Source organism: Quercus robur, chromosome 7, assembly GCF_932294415.1.
Source record: "Quercus robur chromosome 7, dhQueRobu3.1, whole genome shotgun sequence".
NCBI lineage: Eukaryota > Viridiplantae > Streptophyta > Magnoliopsida > Fagales > Fagaceae > Quercus > Quercus robur.
In genome coordinates, this window is record NC_065540.1 from 21,128,104 (window position 1) to 21,147,273 (window position 19,170).

A 19,170-nucleotide genomic window follows, 5' to 3' on the forward strand; every position below is an offset into this window, starting at 1 on the left:
AAGTGGTAAAATTAAAATGTAGAGACCAAAATAGAAAAAAAAAATTAAAAAATAAAAAAATGTAGAGACTAAAAATGCATTTATGCACAAAAAAAAAAATGCCACCAGAGCAAAGCAAACCCACACCAATCATGCAAACCCACACCAATCAACCAACCAAGCAAACCCACACTGAAAAGAATCCCACAAACGGAACAAACCCACACCAATCAAAGCGAAACAACATTTCAAACACACTGTTTGGTTGATCATCTCAAACACACTTTTGAGCATTTTAAACAACATTTCATACATTTCTACGCACTTTTTCAACCACACGTATATCAAAAACATCCGAACAACATTACTCAAACACCTCTACCAAACACCCCCCAAAACTCACAAACGCAACAAACCCACGCAGAAAAAACAAAACCCACAAACCGGAATCACCGAGACCCACAAACCGGAACCACCACAACCCATAGCACAACTGAGAGAATGAAAGAAGAGTGAGAGAATAGAGAAAATATGAGAGTGAGAGTAGAGAGAAAATCTGAGAGTGAGAGATGGATTAGGTGCATCTCTAGCAGCTAACTGTAACTGAGTGTCAATTTTTTTTTTGCATTTAAGAGCTTTGATGTAGGGGGTTATTTTGGGGTTTTGGTGCTAAAATAACAATATAGCACTTTTCACATTTTTGGTGTGAATGCTCTTAGAATGTAAAATGCAATTAAAATTAAATTTTGATTCTTATTTGAACTTTCTCTCAACTTGTAATTTAATATGTTTCTCAAAAAAAAGCTTGTACTTTAATATAATATGTATGATATGATTAGAGAATAGAGAATATCTTTCTCTTTTTATTTTGCTTTTCTAATTTTTTCCCCCTTTCTTTAACTTTTCTTCTATTTTTAAGACTACATTTATTTCAGCGTAAACTTTTTCTTTTTGAAAATACTTTTAACTAAAATATATTGAAACTAATTATTTTCAATGTTTAGTTTAGCCCACAAACCATTTGTAATATAAGCCCAACAACAAATAGTTTTTACAATTAGTTCCTTTGGGTCCCAGCCCACTTAATAAATCTCTTTCCATATGATGTCGGGCTTATATCCGAGATGGGTGTATTATATGAGCCTGGTTGCAAACTCATATTTGGATCAATATTTTGTGGAAGTTTGACTTCTTCTCATGTGATTTCGTGATGCATTTGAGTCAGATGTTTAGATTAATTTTCCTAGATTATTCATTTTGTAAATTCGTAATCTCTCTCTCTGTTCTGAAGTAAGGTACAAGAGGAAGAGAGGTAACCTTGGATATAGTATCTTTGTTGTATAATTGTATCCTATTCAATTCTAGCCTTTAATTACGAGACATTTCATTCACTTATAATGAAGACAGTGACGAAATCAATTTTGGGGAGGCTAACTTCCTTCTATGAAAATTAACCATCGTGATTGCAGAATACCAAAAATCAACACAAATTTTGCCTTGTTGTAGGGTTTCTTTTTATTTTCTGCACTTTTACAATGCTTGAGCAATTTGTTTTAAATCGAATTTTCCTTACCATTTATGAAGATTTTGTACTCATTGCTTTCTTGATCTTCTATCCAATTTTTTTGATGTTTTGGCGCACTGAATTAGAGTTATTTGTTTACCCTATTTGCAATAACATACCATTGGGTTGAATACCATTAAGTCTCACAACCTGGGTGTTGTCTAGAGCCAATTTATCTTACTCCCTAAAAAAGAAAAAAAAAATACTCCAATATAAATTTTTTCTCACGATATATTTGTATCTTTGATAAATAAATAAAAATCAATAAATGCTATAAAAGTTATGTAAAACAAACCACACAAATTTTCCCTAAATAGAGAGATGGCCAGAAGTCAACATGCATGAAATTCAAGAAGTAAAAATGTAGTAGTGGAAATAATTTGTGACAGTGATTGAATTGCGTGAAATTTGGTGACATGAAGGGAAATGGTGCTGTGAGTAGAACTTGTGCCTTTTGGCCACAATTGAAGCCACTTTTCGGGTGAATTCCATCATTTAGCCCCTAAAATCTAGGGTTTTTTTTTTTTTTTTTTTTTTTAGTATTATTGGTTTCCTTATAACCTTTAGTTTAAAAGTCAGAATAAGGTTCCATCTATTTTGAAACATTAGAGACAACAGTTTTAATTTCCGCAATTATCTCAATTTTGCTATTTTTAGTAAAATTTACCTTTTTGCCTCCTAATTTTGTGATTAGTGCAAATTAGGGTTTTCTAGATGTTTTCCTAGCCATACTAGGTTTTTTTTTACTATTAAATGCATTAGAACATTCATGGCAATTCAATTCTTAGATTAATAAAAATTCAGACTTTTGTCTATTGTTTTTCTCTAATGAATTCCAAGAACCTGCTATCACCCTGTAGATTTAAAGAAATCCTCATGGATTCAAGATTTTCATTCAAAAAATAAAGTGCTAAGTTTATTTTCATTCAAAAGGCAACATATTTGTTTTCTGATCTTGTAGCTTCGACAATATCAAAAAAATTTCCTCATTCTGAATCTCCTTACCCTGATCATATAGTTTGGATTAAAGACAACAAATGCACATTCTAAATGCAATCTACATATGGATTGAGACAGTCTCATGGGTTAAATCTGAGTAACAAAATATTGTGGAGCAAATAGACGTTAAAGATCCATGACAGATTTAAGATGCTACTTTGCAAAGTAGAGATAGAAATTTTTTACAACAACGTCTAGGATAATGGAATTTTGGGAGCTTGAAGAAACGAATCTTCATCTCTTCAAAGACCGTATATTAGCAGGGTTGCCTGGTTTGAATGCCACGAATAGAGGTAGTTAATGCTAATAACATTTTTGAGCTCATTGAATTTGCAGTGTATCCGCCATCGAAACTTGATGAATTTTGGTGTACTTGAAAGGAGCGCTTGATAGCTATGCAATTAGATGCCAGGGTAGTTAAAAGGGTAGGATATATAGGCCACCAGTTTGTGTGTTTTCAAGTTGACTTGTGATGCTTCTTTAAGGACCAAAGGCATATACTGTAATAATTCTTTGTGACTGGGATTGGAATTTGATGAAAGGTTCAACAAAGAAAATCATAGTGTTACCAAATGGCTGCTAAAACTAAGCCATTCTTTGGGTTGTCCAATTGGCAAAAGGTGTTGAACCTATTGATGTTAGTCACTATGAGTGACTCGGTGTTACATTGAAGTTATGTAAAAGACCATAAACAGAATGTCAAAATTTATCTTTTTTCATTAAAAAAAAAAAAAATCTTACCCATTTAATACATTTTTTTTTTTAGAGAGATAATTACAACATGTTGCTAATCCCGCAGCTCGAACATTTTCCCTCCTAGACCCCCAAGCACTTTATGTATAGGGAGGTGCCAATTCAACTACAAGGCCTTTGGCACCCATTTAATACATTATTTGCAAAGAAAGACAAACTGAGAAGGAAACTATGATTTCTTGCAACAAGGTAACCTCAAACCTCAAAAATTAAAATCCATAACGCTGAAAGCTTTTGCCTTAATGAATACACTTAGATTTCAAATCTCCAATCATTTATACTTTCTAGAGTGGGAAGAGAAATATTGATAAAATCCATGGTTCAAGCTATTTTAACTCAAACGATGTCATGCTCAACCTACCAGAGACATGGTGTGATGAACTCTGTAGGGACTCAATTTGTACCGATCCCAAACTGATATTGGGTTCGTACGTTAAAGGCCCAAACAATAAATTTGTAGAGAGTGGGTTGAAAGGCAGGCCTTGGTCACCGGACAGTGGTTGGTCGTGGTGTTCATGATGGATGCACAGAGGTGAACTAAGTTTGCCCAAGAAGTCTTTCTCCTCGGCACGGCCTAAGAGGCTCTGGTTCTTGGCCTTTTTTTCCCAGTCCCTTTTCTGGATTGCTTACTTCTCTTTTTATACTAGCCTTTACCTTCCCTCCAACGTCCACGTATAGGTTCAGCTTTCTAGGGCTGATACTTGTCCTATCAGTCCATACCCAAAGTGGTTGGGGGTGGTTGTAAAAGCTGAAAAGCATTGCTCTATCAGGCGCAGAGTATTTAATTGCAGTAATGGCAACCTTTCCCTTGTCCTTTGTCGCCATACTGTTCAGGGGTCCTTTCTCCATCAATGCGGAGGTGTTCGGCTTTTCCTCAAATTGTTCCTATACCGCACTTGCCCTTTCTTTCAGGAGTGCTTTGGGATGCCAAGGATAGAATCGTCCTCGGCTATATCTTTAGGCCATTTAGACTTTCATTGTATGTCCTCGACAATGTCCCTCCTCGGCTTGGGCTTTGGGCCTTAACGTAAAGTGGGCCGAGATCACAAGTTCTCTAGCCCCACAATAGCCCCTCAAAATCCTGCTGTCCGGCCCCTCGGATGGGGAGAAGGGTTTTGGTGACGTCGGGCCTATGTCACGGCTTGCTGAGCCTCGTCCTTCATTAATGTCGGTGCCTCTTCATTTGCTTGGGACGTGCTCCTGGTTATGAGACATTCCCTTCGCTTTACTCATGTCGCGTTCTTGCCGTTTCGGTGCACGAGGCGCATCTTTAATAAGTTCCCATTACGAGGCGACACAAATTCAACGGTTGAAGACGGCGTTGGGAGTTGGGTGGGATTTATCTCGTTTGTAGCTTTTCTTAGAGATTTGTACAGATTAAATGCCACCGGGCTTGCCCCCCATATAAGAAGTGCGGTGGGAGGTCATTTTCTTTATTCGTAGACCCTTTAAGCCTTCCAAATCCCTAACTTTCCAATTGTGCCCATAGTCTCTGTTACCAGTGTGACTGAGCCCTAGGGAGTGATATGGTCAAGTCTGGGATGAGGGCAAAGAGACCACACCCTCTCCAGAAGCATTGGGTTTCCCCTAGACTCAAGATGGCCCGGTCAGGGTAAGGGAGACAAAGACTCAAGACACTTCTTCCTCTTGACAAGGCAAGAAAGGAGCCTCTTCTTCCTTCAGCCAAAATCCGAAGCAGGTGGAGGTCGCATCAGATTTTTGGTGTGACAGCACTGAGGTTTCTCACCGTCGATACCATCCGCTCTCTCTCGAGCGCTGCTAATATGATACCTGCTTGACTGCAGTCAGAGCTGGTATGGGGGTTAGGCTCAACTACTTCTTCCTCTCTTCTTTCCCTAGTGCCACCTTTTGCCTCTGCTTCTTCTTCTCTTCCATCACTGGGGCCATCCTGACATGCTTAGTCGCTGCAAGAGCCGAATTTAAAGGATTTAACACTCCCCTGTATCTTTTTCTTTTTACTTTTCTTTTTGCTTCTGTAGTTAGCTTTCGGTATAGGCTTGCTTAAGCCCCTTATTGTACGCTGTACTATTTCTTTGTCTAATAAAAGATGACGTTATCCCATTTTATGTATTCTTTCTTTTCTGCAATAGTTATTTCGTGAATGGATGTGCTGGTGTTTTTTTTTTTTGTGAACAATACTTAGGGCCGAAACCCTTGTTAACAAAAAGCTATTACTTTGAACTTATTAAGACTAACAGGCACAATAACGCCGACCTAAAGTGGGTTAACCATATAAGACTAACCAAGATAACAGCTGAATGCTCTGTCTTGCATATGGGGTAATCATCCGAGGATGGGTAACCCAAAAATGAACTATCCGATAGGGTCGCCGAGCACTGTGGCACTTTGCCATGTTCTTGATAACACTCATAGCCTTAACCTTTTTTGGCATCCGGTCCTAGGACCAAGGTATAACTGTACCGAGTCCAAACACTCAGTTGCGTTAGTTTCCTTAGAACTGGGGATCCGAAGACAGCGTGGGATTTCCGCTCTGTCTAGGACTTAAGCCATTTCCTAGTAACTAGTTTCCCCATAGATTTGAGTTTGAGGACCATGCAATACCTTGGTTCTGTCCAAAACTTATAGTTTTTCTTTAGGTAGTTGGTTTCCCCATAGATTTGAGTCCGAGGACCATACGATACTTTGGTTCAGTCCAAAACTTATAGTTTTTCTTTAAGTAGTTGGTTTCTCCATAGGTTTGAGTCCGAGGACCATGCAATACCTTGGTTCTGTCCAAAACTTATAGTTTTTCTTTAAGTAGTTGGTTTCACCATAGGTTTGAGTCCGAGGACCATACAATACCTTGATTCTGTCCAAAACTTAAATTTTCTTTAAGTAGTTGGTTTCCCCATAGGTTTGAGTCCAAGGACCATACAATACCTTGGTTCTGTCCAAAACTTAGATTTTCTTTAAGTAGTTAGTTTCCCCATAGGTTTGAGTTCGAGGACCATGCAATACCTTGGTTCTGTCCAAAACTTAGATTTTCTTTTTAATTAGTTGGCTTCCCCATAGATTTGAGTCTGAGGACCATGCAATACCTTGATTCTGTCCAAAACTTATAGTTTTTCTTTAAGTAGTTGGTTTCCCCATAGGTTTGAGTCCGAAGACCATGCAATACCTTGGTTCTGTCCAAAACTTAGATTTTCTTTAAGTAGTTTTGAGGATTAGCCCCTCGACCAAGGTGTGGGGCATTGACTTGATGTCGGAAGCCCCTAGAACTGCCCGTGCCACTGACGCTTCGAAGCGTAGCCCCTAGTGGAACTTTATATTAGGGCAACAATAGCGGGCTGCTAGAAATGATGGAGGGGCTTTCGCAGACCCTTGTTTGACAGGGGCTTGATCCTTCCACCGCCTGTACCAACGAACAAGCCTTTCCCACAGACGACGCCAATTGTAAGGACTCAATTTGTACCGATCCCAAACTGATATTGGATTCGTACGTTAAAGGCCCAAACAATAAATTTGTAGAGAGTGGGCTGAAAGGCTAGGCCTTAGTCACCGTACAGTGGTTGGTCGTGGTGTTCGTGATGGACGCACAGAGGTGAACTAAGTTTGCCCAAGAAATCTTTCTCCTCGGCACGGTCTGGGAGGCTTTGGTTCTTGGCCTTTTTTTCCCAGCCCCTCTTCTGGATTGCTTACTTCTCTTTTTATACTAGCCTTTACCTTTCCTCCAACGTCCACGTGTAGATTCAGCTTTCTAGGGCTGATACTTGTCCTATCAGCCCATACCCAAAGTGGTTAGGGGTGGTTGTAAAAGCTGAAAAGCGTTACTCTATCAGGCGCAGAGTATTTAATTGCAGTAATGACAGCCTTTCCCTTGTCCTTTGTCGCTATACTGTTCAGGGGTCCTTTCTCCATCAATACAGAGATGTTCAGCTTTTCCTCAAACTGTTCCTATACCGTACTTGCCCTTTCTTTCAAAAGCGCTTTGGGATGTCGAGGACAGAATCGTCATCGGCTATATCTCTAGGCCATTTGGACTTTCATTGTATGTCCTCGACAATGTCCCTCCTCGGCTTGGGCCTTGGGCCCTAATTCCCTCCAACGTCCACGTGTAGGTTCAGTTTTCTAAGGCTGATACTTGTCCTATCAGCCCATACCCAAAGTGGTTGGGGGTGGTTGTAAAAGTTGAAAAGCATTTCTCTGTCAAGCGCAGAGTATTTAATTGCAGTAATGGCAGCCTTTCCCTTGTCCATTGTCGCCATACTGTTCAGGGGTCCTTTCTCCATCAATACGGAGGTGTTCAGTTTTTCCTCAAACTATTCCTAAACCGTACTTGCCCTTTCTTTCAGGAGCGCTTTGGGATGCCAAGGACAGAATCATCCTTGACTATATATCTCTAGGCCATTTGGACTTTCATTGTATGTCCTCGGTAATGTCCCTCCTCGGCTTAGGCCTTGAGCCCTAATGTAAAGTGGGCCAGGATCACAAGTTCTCTAGCCCCACAAACTCAATTTGTTTGATTTTTTGGATCTAATGTGGCATTTATTTTTAGAGTAAATAGTTTATGTTCGTTATTGTGTTCTTTGTATTTGTGATCTTGTGTTAATGTTTAAATTTGAGTTTATGTTTGGTTCTGGGTTTGTGCCCTTATGTTCTTGTGTTAGTGTTCAAATCCATGATTGTGTTATTGTGTGTTCTTGTTCAAAATAAATTAGATCTAAATTTATGTATTTTATTGTTTTTAATTCTATTTTTTCCTTTTTTATTTTATTAAAATTGATTAATAAATTTTTTTATATTTAAAAGCGCTGACATGGCATTTTTTAAATGCCCATTAAATTTTTTTTATTATCTATATATATATATATATATATATATAATAGTAGAAGATGAGTGGGTACCTACAATTAAGGAGGTGGTGACAAATAGGAAAAGTGTCTATCCAAAATTCAGGCATGTTCCACTTTAAAAAGTGATACATTACATTGTTTGGTAATGCTACCACATCGTTTAAAGCATCTCATTATAAATAAATAAATAAAAATTAACCGGTTTAAAAGCCTCTCATTATAAAAATAAAATAAAATAAATAACCGGTTAAACCTAGACGTACACCAAGATAGAAACAGAGAGAGGCGATGAGTACACGGAGAAAGAAGCAGAGAAAGAGAGGCGACAAAATCAAAAAGTTTAAAGAAATGATTTTGCGGAGAAAATGGGTAACTAGCATTAAAAAACTAACTATTCAGTTAGTTGGCCCGGTTCGAAAACTATTTGACTTATTAACAACTCGAGCCTTAGAGGCTCGATTTAGGGCCTCTAAATCGAGGCTTTGAGGCTCGGTTTACGTTCTTTGATGTGGCAAAATTCCACGTGGAGTACACGTGGAACTCGAGTCTCAGAGACTCGATTTCCACGTGTACTCCACGTGGAATTTTGCCACGTATAAGGCCTCTAAAATCGAGTCTATGAGACTCGGTTTACCAGAGACTCGATTTCCACGTGTACTCTACGTGGAATTTTGCCACGTATAAGGCCTCTAAAATAGAGTCTATGAGACTCGGTTTACCATAGACTCGATTTACTAAAAGTAAAACCGAGTCTCAGAGACTTGATTTTTAAAGCCTCACACTGCGCCCTGGTCACGTCTTGGTCAGTCCATGTTTTTGTCTGTTTTGGGTGTGCAGAGAATATCTGACCAGCACGTCTGTTTTGGGTATGCATTGGTCATATCCATGTTTTTGTTTTTGGGTAAGCATTGGTCATGTCCATCTTTTTGTCTGTTTTGGATATGCAGAGTTTATTTGAGTAGCAATAAAAAAAACTCTCACACATCTGTTTTGGGTATGCAGAGAATATTTGAATAGTAATAAAAAACTCTCACACAACCTCACACAAATCTCAGAGAATATTTTGACTGCCTCACACAACTCTCACACCTTCCGCAACTTGTATCACAGAACCTCAGCAACTCTCACAGAACCTCTCTCAACAACTCTCACAGAACGTCATACAACTCTCATAAACTCTCATACATCAGCAGCAAAACATTGCTCCTCTCACTCTCATACAATCTCAGCAGTACATTTGCTCATCCTCATGTCAGCTAAGGGTCTCCTCCTCACTCTCTAGTTGGTTGTTTACTGTATATAGTTGCTTTAGAAAGTGTTGCTTGCATTGAATTTGTCATGCCATTTCTTGATAAAATATTTGTTTGTATTAAATATTTATATTTGTTTCCTAATAAGATATTTGTTTGTATTAAATATGTATATTTGTTTCCTTATGTATATTAGTTTTTTTTTTTTTTTGAGTAACCGGCCTGGAAGCCTAGGCAGGGCTCCTTATGTATATTAGTTGGTTGTTTAAATATGTATATATATTTATATCTATATATTTATACAACTATATGTTTAAATATTTATATATTTATATTTATATATTTATATTTATTTATATTTATATATTTATACAACTATATATTTAAATATTTACATATTTATATTTATATATTTATATAAATATATTTATATTTATATATTTATACAACTATATATTTAAATATTTATATATTTATATAAATATATAAATAATAGACACATAAGGAAACAAAAAAGAAACAGGTTCAAAGAATTGTGCAACCTCCAACTTTTATGAAATTCCAACCATGAGAAAGACATTATTGAATACAGTAAAAGCTATGAAAATAATTGGGTCACTGGTCCAATTGCACCTAATTAAGCAGTTGGCATTTTTCCATTTTCTAGATGACATAAAGCTGATGACATATTAGCAGATCCGAAACAAATTTACTGTCATGACGGATTTTTTATTTTTTATTTTTATGATTCAGAGTCAAAATTTGAGTTTGTATATCACATCTGGTATATTTCACTGTATATTAATGCCTTGATTTTGAAATTAGATGATATGTCTAATTTGATTGATCATGATCATATTCACATTAGTGTTTTTTTTTTTTTTTTGTCTGATGAACCCTGCTCTATGTTATTTCATTAATAGTAGTGTAATAGGGTATGCCATTAATTTCCGTAGCACTGGAATGATGATGTTACATAATTGCACTCATTCATTTGCACATCCTAATGACTTTTGTTGTTTGGTTTGATATTTTTATTTATATTTTTGTTAGAGATGAGTTTAAAATTTGTAATGGGGGTGAGTTTTGTTTTTAGTTTTTTTATTTGTTTGAGTACGAAATTATAATGATTGAGTGTGTTTGTATGTGATGTGGGGTGAGTATATGCAATTGTTACACTTTTAGATCCCTTGTAATTTTTGTACTTTGAGTAGATAGAAAAGGTTTTGTAATTGATGTTAAATGAAAGAGATAAAATATGTCACTAACATAAATTTCCTTGGCTCTCTAATAGGTTCACAATCTTTGAAGAATATTGATATAAATGTATACTTCGGTGGACCCCTTCACAATCCTGAAGGGATTGACGGATTCCCATTTAGAGGAGAGGGTATCGAATGCTACTACATGATGTTACGTCGTAAGTTGAAGATGTTGAATGATTTGAAGAGGAAAATAATGGACGAATTGAAATTGAATCCTGTTTGGTATGACATCAAGATTATTTATCGTTACCCACAAGAAATCCTTCATGAACGGATAAATTACGAGTATATGGCGATCAAAGAAGGTAAACATGTAAAGATGATGTTTAATAAGATTCAGAAAATGCCCCAAGTAAATGCTGCTAAGTTGTATGTAAGTTTGGAGGCGCTTGCAAACAACACTACTGAGGTGGTGCAACAAACAACTACGGCTTTACAATTTACAGCCCTAGATGATGAATGCACTACAATGGGAGGGTATACGATGGGAGGTTATACACTCCCATCTCAAGATCATGTTGCCAATACTAGTGAAACCCTTTATCCTCAAGAAACACATTTAGAGGAGGAAGACAAAGACGAAGACGAAGATCATGTTGCGAATGATGGTGAAAATGTTGAGGTTGTGGATGAGTATGAAGAGAGGATTGAGCAAGGCGACTTTGAGAACAATGTAGATGACCATGAAGTCGTTCCCAATTTTGAAGAGGAAAATATGGAGTACCATGATGAAGGTGCAAATGATGATATTGATGTCCAGCATAATAGAAATACGACCACTGGCTACAGACCTCCTGTCGAGTCATTCTACTCAAATACTTTGGAAGATATGGTTGATCCTTCATGTCTTCAGATACCATTTGTCTCTACTTGGGAAGATGGGATGCATTTTTGTAAAGGGTTGACTTTTGCAAATAAAGAGGCGGTGAAGCGTGCATTGATAATATACACAGCAAATGATAATAGAAATTTTATAATCCAGAGGTCAACCAAAACGAAATTGTACGCCGCATGTGTTGACGACAACTGCAAGTGGTATGTTGGGGCATTCATGAAGGCTAAATTCAATGGTTTGTGGATGGTCACGTCTTATGTGGGTTCACATACTTATATACCCTTTGGCCTAAAAAGATACAGTAAAATGATGGATTTGCATTTTGTTGCATCAGAAATTGTGGGAAAATTGCAAAAAAATCACACTGTACGTATTGATGAGCTATGGGAGATCATACGTACTAAGTATAATCATGAGCTTTCTTACTATAAAGTATGGGACGCAAAACAAAAGGCAATTGCTAAGATATTTGGAGATTGGGAGGAGTCTTACCAAAAGTTGTGAAAGTTGTTGTTGACATACTTGGATGAGGACTTAGGTACCCAGTACAGCTATCACACCATACCTAGGCCATACGAAGGTACTGCGTTACTACGCTATGTATATTGGGCATTCGCTCCATGCATTGCTGCATTCCAATATTGCAGGCCAGTGATTAGTATTGATGGGACTCATCTGTATGGTAAATACAAGGGGATATTGATGATTGCAATGGCAACCGATGCTAACCAAAAGGTTTTGCCTCTCGCCTTTGCTGTTGTGGACAAGGAATCAAGGGCTAGTTGGGGGTGGTTTTTAGAGTGTCTCAGGACTTCCATAGAGCATGTCATACCTAACGATGGTATTTGTATTATTTCTGACCGACATAAAGGTATCAAATGCGCCATTCGAGAGTGGCCTAGACGTGAGGACGGAAGAGAACAGGTATATCACCGATATTGCCTTCGACATGTTGCTAGCAACTTCAACAGACACTTTGATAACCCGACTCTAAAGGCATTGGCCTTGAAAGCTGGATATGCGAGTCATGACGCTAAATTTGAGTCCATAATGCAAACCATTAAGGAGGCCGAGATTAATTTACTGAGGGGTGTAGACCCTACTGATTGTCGGATTGAACGTTATATGCCATACACATATCTAGTGAGTGAGGATGTGGAGATATGGACCCAGTCACATGATGGTGGAAGACGTTACGGGACAATGACAACCAATATCTCTAAGTGCTTTAATGGGGTACTTAAAGGTGCCCGCGGTTTGCCCATTGTTGCAATGGTTCAGTTCACTTGGTGCAAATTTGTTGCATATTTCCACGATCAACATAAACAAATTACTTCTGATCTCTCTCGAGGTAAGCTGTGGAGTGATTATGCAATGGAGATCTATAGCAGAAATGAGCAGAAAATTGCATGACACACTGTGAGAAATTTTAATCATGCAGAGGGTGTATATCAAGTGGTTACCCCGTACAATGACCGTAAAGGTGGAGGGGGAAACCACAGTCATGAAGTGCGCATATTTGCTAGAATATGTGGTTGCAGAAAGTGGCAAAACTTGAAGATCCCTTATTCACATGCAATTAAAGTTCTTCAAGGTCTACATCTCAATGCAACCAGCTATATTGACCCATGTTACAGTTTGAACAACGCCATTCTCACATATTCACATAATTTTGTGGTGCCAAAGTCAGAGTCATTGTGGAGGGACGTTTCCGGACCACGATGGGTGCCTGACCCACTGCTGTTGCGGGGCATAGGTTGTCCTGTGAAGTCAAGAATAAGGAATGAAATGGATGGGGTACGGCGAGAACGGGGAAGCCGGAGGGAAGATCCGGACTTGAGGGAGACTCAACCGAGGCAACGATGCGGAGTGTGTCATCAAGAGGGGCATAATCGTAGAAGCTGTCCCAATTCCCGTGGGGCATCGACAAGTGGTAGTGCTATAAATTAGGCAAGTGCCCTCACTGTTTTTATATAATATATTCAGAATTTCGTTTTGTTATTGTTCTTTGTGTTTGGAAACTAATGACTGTATTTTAATTTTTGTCAGGCAAGCGGAGACTCGATTTTGCTAAGTGACATTGTACGTGGGACTTGTGGTTATCTTCTGTATGGACAAGTGCTAGGTGACTATGTAGAGTATGTTGTATCAGTATGGTTTAGTATGGACAAGTGGTAGGTGAATATGTAGACTATGTTGTATTTATTAGTTGTTATTTTGGTTATTGTTGAACGTTGTTGTAATTGAACTATTTGTTGTCCATTGTACTTGTTACATTAGTTGTGTTGTGCAGCTTTTGCCTATAATGCCAGCAATGATATTACTTTGGCATTAGTAGCTACTACTTTGGAAAATTCAACCACAGGGCCCTCCTTTGAAGCGATGATAGCTAGTATTGAATGTTTTTGTGCGTTAACAGGGAACCTATAATGCCCATGAATAGTAATTGTTTTAATCCAGTTGTTTGCATATGATGTACGAGCCCTTGACCAGTATCATCTGCTTGTATCTACTTGTTTACCGCTGCTCATGTTATGTGTTCTGGATCTAGTTTACTGCTGCAGGGGAAGGGAAACCAATTCTAGTTTACTGCTGCAGGAGTAGCTGCCAAAAAAAAAAAAAAAAAACCCAGTGGAACTCGTGTCTTTTATAGTCGATTTCCTTAAATGGAAATCGACTCTCTGATACTCGATTTCCTTAAATGGAAATCGAGTATAAGATGGTCGACTTCCACTGCGAATTTTTTTTTTTTTTTTTAATCCCAAGTTGAGAACTAATTTCAACAGGCAAGTAAAAATTTATATTTTTATAACTTATTGCTTTAAATAGAAACGTATAGATCTAAAAAGTCATGAGAAATATAACAATTAAGAAAACTTTTCTATTTTGTGCATAAAACTAACTACAATGCAGAAATTGCAAGAGTCAAATTCAATGAATTAGGTTATTTGTCTCCATATATTGCAAGGAAAAAATAAGGAAATTATAGACTAAAGAGAACCACACCAAGTCTAAAAGCTCAAATTTGAAATTTGTTTACTTTATCACACAGGCTTTGATATAAGGCTTTGATAGATGGTACATTGTAACCATTAAAAAACAGGTACTAAGCATAAAATTAGAATTCAAACGCCACTCATCTCAATGAATCATGCTATATTATTCAAATATTTGCGTTCATATTCATGATAAAATCACAAGGCTGGTACAGTTTAAGTGCCAAAAGAGAAAGAAAAAAATTTGAGTAATGTGACAACAGAAAACAGCTTAAAGCAGCTCACTAAGACTTTTGAACAGCCAAAAAGAGAAAGTAAACCATCTATGAACTTTCAAATTCAAGAACAAAAAAACACTATTTCTCAACACTACAAGTATTAATAAAAAAAACAACCATCCACAGTCCATTATGTAATGAAAACTATCTCCACTAACAGCTTCCAAAAATAGCTTTTAACTGAAAGCCAGTCGATATATTGTGAAGAACCAAATTCCTGCAGCTGCAATCTATAGAAGCCAGTCTTGTGTACATTGAAGAAAAGATTATTTCTCCGAGAAGATACCCACACAGGTGAAAAAATTCCAATCCAGGAAACAGATCTTAGAACGATACCCCGTGCCTTCGTTAATTTATTCTAACATTCTGCCTTGTCTTGATCATTCGCTTTAGTGTAGCTAGCCAGAAGTTGCACTCATCCCACTCACTAGTCGGAAGTAGTACCTGAACCAGGCAGAAACAAAAGCAAACAAATAGAATTTAATATTTCAAGTTTTGCAACCTAAATGAAGTGTGTGAATGTTAAAGAAATGTACCTGGATTTGAAGAGCAGTACTGAAATCGCCACCATCCAAAGCCTGGCAGAGTTGAACAAGCTTATCGGAAGCATTTTTCGATATGTCCCCACTGTTGAGTTTTGCAAACAAGGCACCACCCAATTTCCTTGAATTGTCTTCTAGTTCACGCTTCTTTGCTGGATTTGCACGTGAACCTCCCAGTGCTTCTGATGTCTCATTGAAAAGTCTTGTCAATGTTGCAATGACAGATTTTTGGTGCACTGGGGCAAGTTTAGCAATAACAAACATCAGCATTAAATAGCGAAGTGAATGATAAGAGCATAGGAGGAAAACAAATAAAGCAGAAGCGAATTTTTATTAGGATAAATATTCAGTTTTCAGAAATTTACCTAGCTGAAACTAACTCAAGATGTTAACCATAGACCACTCAACCAAAAATTATAGTAAACAATTGTCAGTAGGCGTGGAAGCATGGAAGGGCTTCAAAAGAATCAAAACACCATGCAAGAGTAATAAGATACTTGTTTAGCTTCTTTTTAGTTATTCACTTACTATTTTCTTTTTTGCATGATATGAGACAAAATGTCAAAACTGGTTACCAACAATTATTTCAACCAAAATGGCCTACTTCCAAGATTGGTTCCATGTATGAGAACACTATTCTGCAAAAAAAATTTATGAAATCAATAAAACCCAGCTAACCTAGCATAACAAATCATCAGTACAACACACCGAGACCCAAAATTCCAAAATTACTAGGAGAAGCAGAACCAGAATGGAATAAATTCTGACCACACAGGACCAATCCAACTTCTGTTTTTCTAAACCACCATTTTGCTTGGACTAAAAAAAATAGAGAACATGAAAAAGCCTTTCTGCTTGCATGCATGGTTTATCAAGATCCAAGATCCAGCTTTTCCCTCAGGTACATCTGTTTAGATGTCAAAAGATGTGCAGAAATAAAAAATGCATAAAAACCTCTATTGATAACATGAGACATGCATCCCATTAATTAACAAACTAGTTTGTATTACTATCCAGACTGTCTGAATTTTTAAACACAAAACCTTGAGACACAGAAAAGATTGCCACTGCTACCTGTCACCACTCATTACCTTAAGAGTTCCTACTGTTGACATCTAATGCCATCAGAATCTCCAGGATAGTGTGTAATGCTGGCTATTCTTTTTATATTTTCATTATATTAGTTTTTGAACAAGCAGGGCTATGTGAAAGTAAATTTTATTATTCAAAGAATCAATGGATTAATCAAGTAAAATTTATAAATATATAAAATAAATACCTGGCACATTTGAAGTATCAACTATCTGTACGGTAGGTGGTGGAGCTGCAGGTGTAATGGTGGGTTGCACTGATGCTGCCTGAGTGGGACCGTGTGGTTGCATTGAACCCATACCAGATCTTTGAACAACCACTGAATTAACTGGCATAAATCCCTTCAGGGATGGGGTGGGAGCTACAACATGTGGCATTGTATGGCCAGGAACTGAGCCTGGTTGTGATGTAATAGGGGCAGCTGGAACATTCCCAGATGGTACAAACTACAAGTAGGGTTAGCAGTTCCCTGAAACATATACAATGAATTTTTCGGTATATCACTCACAAGTTGCTTACAATATTGCATTTTGACATCAAACTACAAATCTCACACACGCACACACATCAAAAGGGAATATACTTACAGGATACAACTGAGAACCCAATGTGGGCTGCTGATATTGCCCTGCATTTTTCAGCATAGCAGGAGTTGTGGGAATAAAGGGCCTCGCAACAGGCGCAGTAACGGGAGGTGCAGCAAAATTTGGCTAGAAGAGTAACAAAAAAGGTCATAAAACTCATGTCTAAAAGTATTATTTATAGCAAGTGACAGGAAAAATTTGTAAAATAAAATCTAGACAAAAAATATGGTGAGAATTTCATGACCAACATTATGTTAAATGCCAGAAATGACAACCCAGAACAACTTTATAGATTATAAAACACAGATGGAAGGGAGATTAAGTTTGATTCAGAAGATTTATAAGTGAACTACTACCAGCTCGGACAGACAGGATATAATTGGTCCATGTAATAGTTGGGCAGCATATAAATACGATACAAACTACAAATAAGCATAATTTAGCAGGTCTATAGCATTGCTAAAAAATTTTATATACTAAACACCAAATAAGAACCAATAGTACTAGATGAACCATATAACAAAAAATACCTGGGAAGGTGTCTGTGATGGAAGGAATATATTTGGGGGCTGATAGGGAGCAGGAGTTCCGTATGCTCCATAAGGAGAACTTGAGGGAGGTTGATAATTTCCACCATATGGACTGCTGGGAACACTAGGCTGCATTTTTTATGGCGCAGTTTCCTAAACAATACACATTAAAAAAATTCAAAGGATAAAAAAAAAATTACACATTAGAATAACTGGGACAAATGCAACATCGTTTGCAATTAAACAGCAGCTGAGACAACTATATCACACAGAAAAGAGTCACAAATAAACACCTGATAATATGTTTGAGAGGTATCATAGCCATAATTGGATTGATCAGCACCATACACTGCTGCACTTTGTGTTTGAGAGTTTTCAAGAGGCATAGCCCTGGCTTCTTTCTCTGCAACAAACAAAATCATCAACTGAAACCATATATTGAGGCAAAAAAAAGCTATATCATAGAGCTGGCCCCATTAAAATCAGCATATTCAAAAGAACAATTTTAGCATCCAATTCTATGCTATTAAAAGTCATCTATATTCAAAAGATTTGATGGAAACTAATTTGTTCTAATTACCTAGTGAAGTAGATCTCCTAGTATAATAAATGAAACTAACCAGGTCTCTTAGATGATGGTTGCTCATCCCATGTCAATGTAAATGAGATTCTACCAATTTCTTGATATCATTATGTATGGCAGATTGGAAACAGAAATACAACTATTAAACACTAAAAAACAATTTTCCATGAGAGATAAAAGATCACACATGGGGGCTCCTAGTTGGTCAAAACCCACACCAGTTGGCTAAGGCAAAGGCCATGGGGCCAGACATTTCAATTTTGACTCACCATCTTATTCCATTCATGTCATTTTTTGGGTTTGAGTTCAGGAATTAGCCTCTCCAAAACAATTGAGGGTAAGGCTCTTTACCAATCACTTTTTTTGATTGATAAGGCTGCCTACCAATCACTTTTCTTTTTCCAGTTCCACAAAGGTGACTGGAAGCCCCTGCTTACATAAAAACAGCAGCATAAGAAAAGCAAGAATGATAGTGTTTTGAAAATAAAACTGGAAAATAAAACATGCCAAAATTATATGAGAAAAGAATGAACCACAAATTTCATCCAGCAACCACCAGGGTTCTAACACTACACGAAAGATATTACCAAAATCACATACCAGGTTCTGTAGCGAGTGCAATTCGATCCCTTAAGATCACAAGTTCAGGTGACAATTCATCAGAGCCCAAAAGTTTAAGGTACTCCATTGCTGTTGTTAAAAGCCCTTGACTTGCTAAAATTTCAGCATATTTTTCAACAAGCTTACACAAAGATGCACTAAATCGCTTCTGCCCAGTTGCCAAGGCAAGGACAATAGTCTTTTCCATCAAATCCTAATGAAATGATTAAAAAAAATAAATAAGTATTGTGGCCAGAGGTATATCATAATTAAACTCCAAAGGTACAATGATCAATGAATCTAATAAGTTTGAAAAAGAGAAACGTTTCAGAACTGTTTATGAAAAGAATTGATAAGTCCTTAATTTATTTTACATTGCTTACAGAGACATGTGCAAGACTTTTCCATGACAGACCGAGAGTAAGGTTAATTCTAACTAAAAGCAACAGAGATATACATTCAAATTTGAACAGTTTAAGGTTATGCACAAGACAAAATATAATTCA

General features: G+C 37.3%; 2 protein-coding genes and 1 pseudogene across 2 annotated transcripts; 2 read left to right on the plus strand and 1 right to left on the minus strand.

Moving 5' to 3' along the window:
- Nucleotides 1-10,601: 10,601 nt before the first annotated feature.
- On the plus strand, nt 10,602-11,963 carry LOC126691151 (uncharacterized). Its single transcript, XM_050386218.1, has one exon. The coding sequence runs from the start codon at nt 10,602-10,604 to the stop codon at nt 11,961-11,963; it is 1,362 nt and encodes a 453-aa protein (XP_050242175.1).
- Nucleotides 11,964-12,170: 207 nt separating this feature from the next.
- On the plus strand, nt 12,171-13,409 carry LOC126691152 (uncharacterized). The gene is made up of 2 exons (XM_050386219.1): nt 12,171-12,810; nt 12,901-13,409. The coding sequence occupies exons 1-2, from the start codon at nt 12,171-12,173 to the stop codon at nt 13,407-13,409; spliced, it is 1,149 nt and encodes a 382-aa protein (XP_050242176.1).
- A 1,209-nt stretch (nt 13,410-14,618) lies between these two features.
- Nucleotides 14,619-18,910, minus strand: LOC126692717 (protein transport protein SEC31 homolog B-like; annotated as a pseudogene).
- Nucleotides 18,911-19,170: the final 260 nt, after the last annotated feature.

Excerpts from the sequence above, each read along its gene's own strand:
- LOC126691152 (XM_050386219.1), top strand. The coding sequence starts at position 12,171 with ATGGCAACCGATGCTAACCAAAAGGTTTTGCCTCTCGCCTTTGCTGTT. Across the intron at positions 12,811-12,900 it reads TACTTCTGATCTCTCTCGAG|AGGGTGTATATCAAGTGGTT; the intron begins GTAAGCTGTGGA and ends TTAATCATGCAG.
- LOC126691151 (XM_050386218.1), top strand. The coding sequence starts at position 10,602 with ATGAAAGAGATAAAATATGTCACTAACATAAATTTCCTTGGCTCTCTA.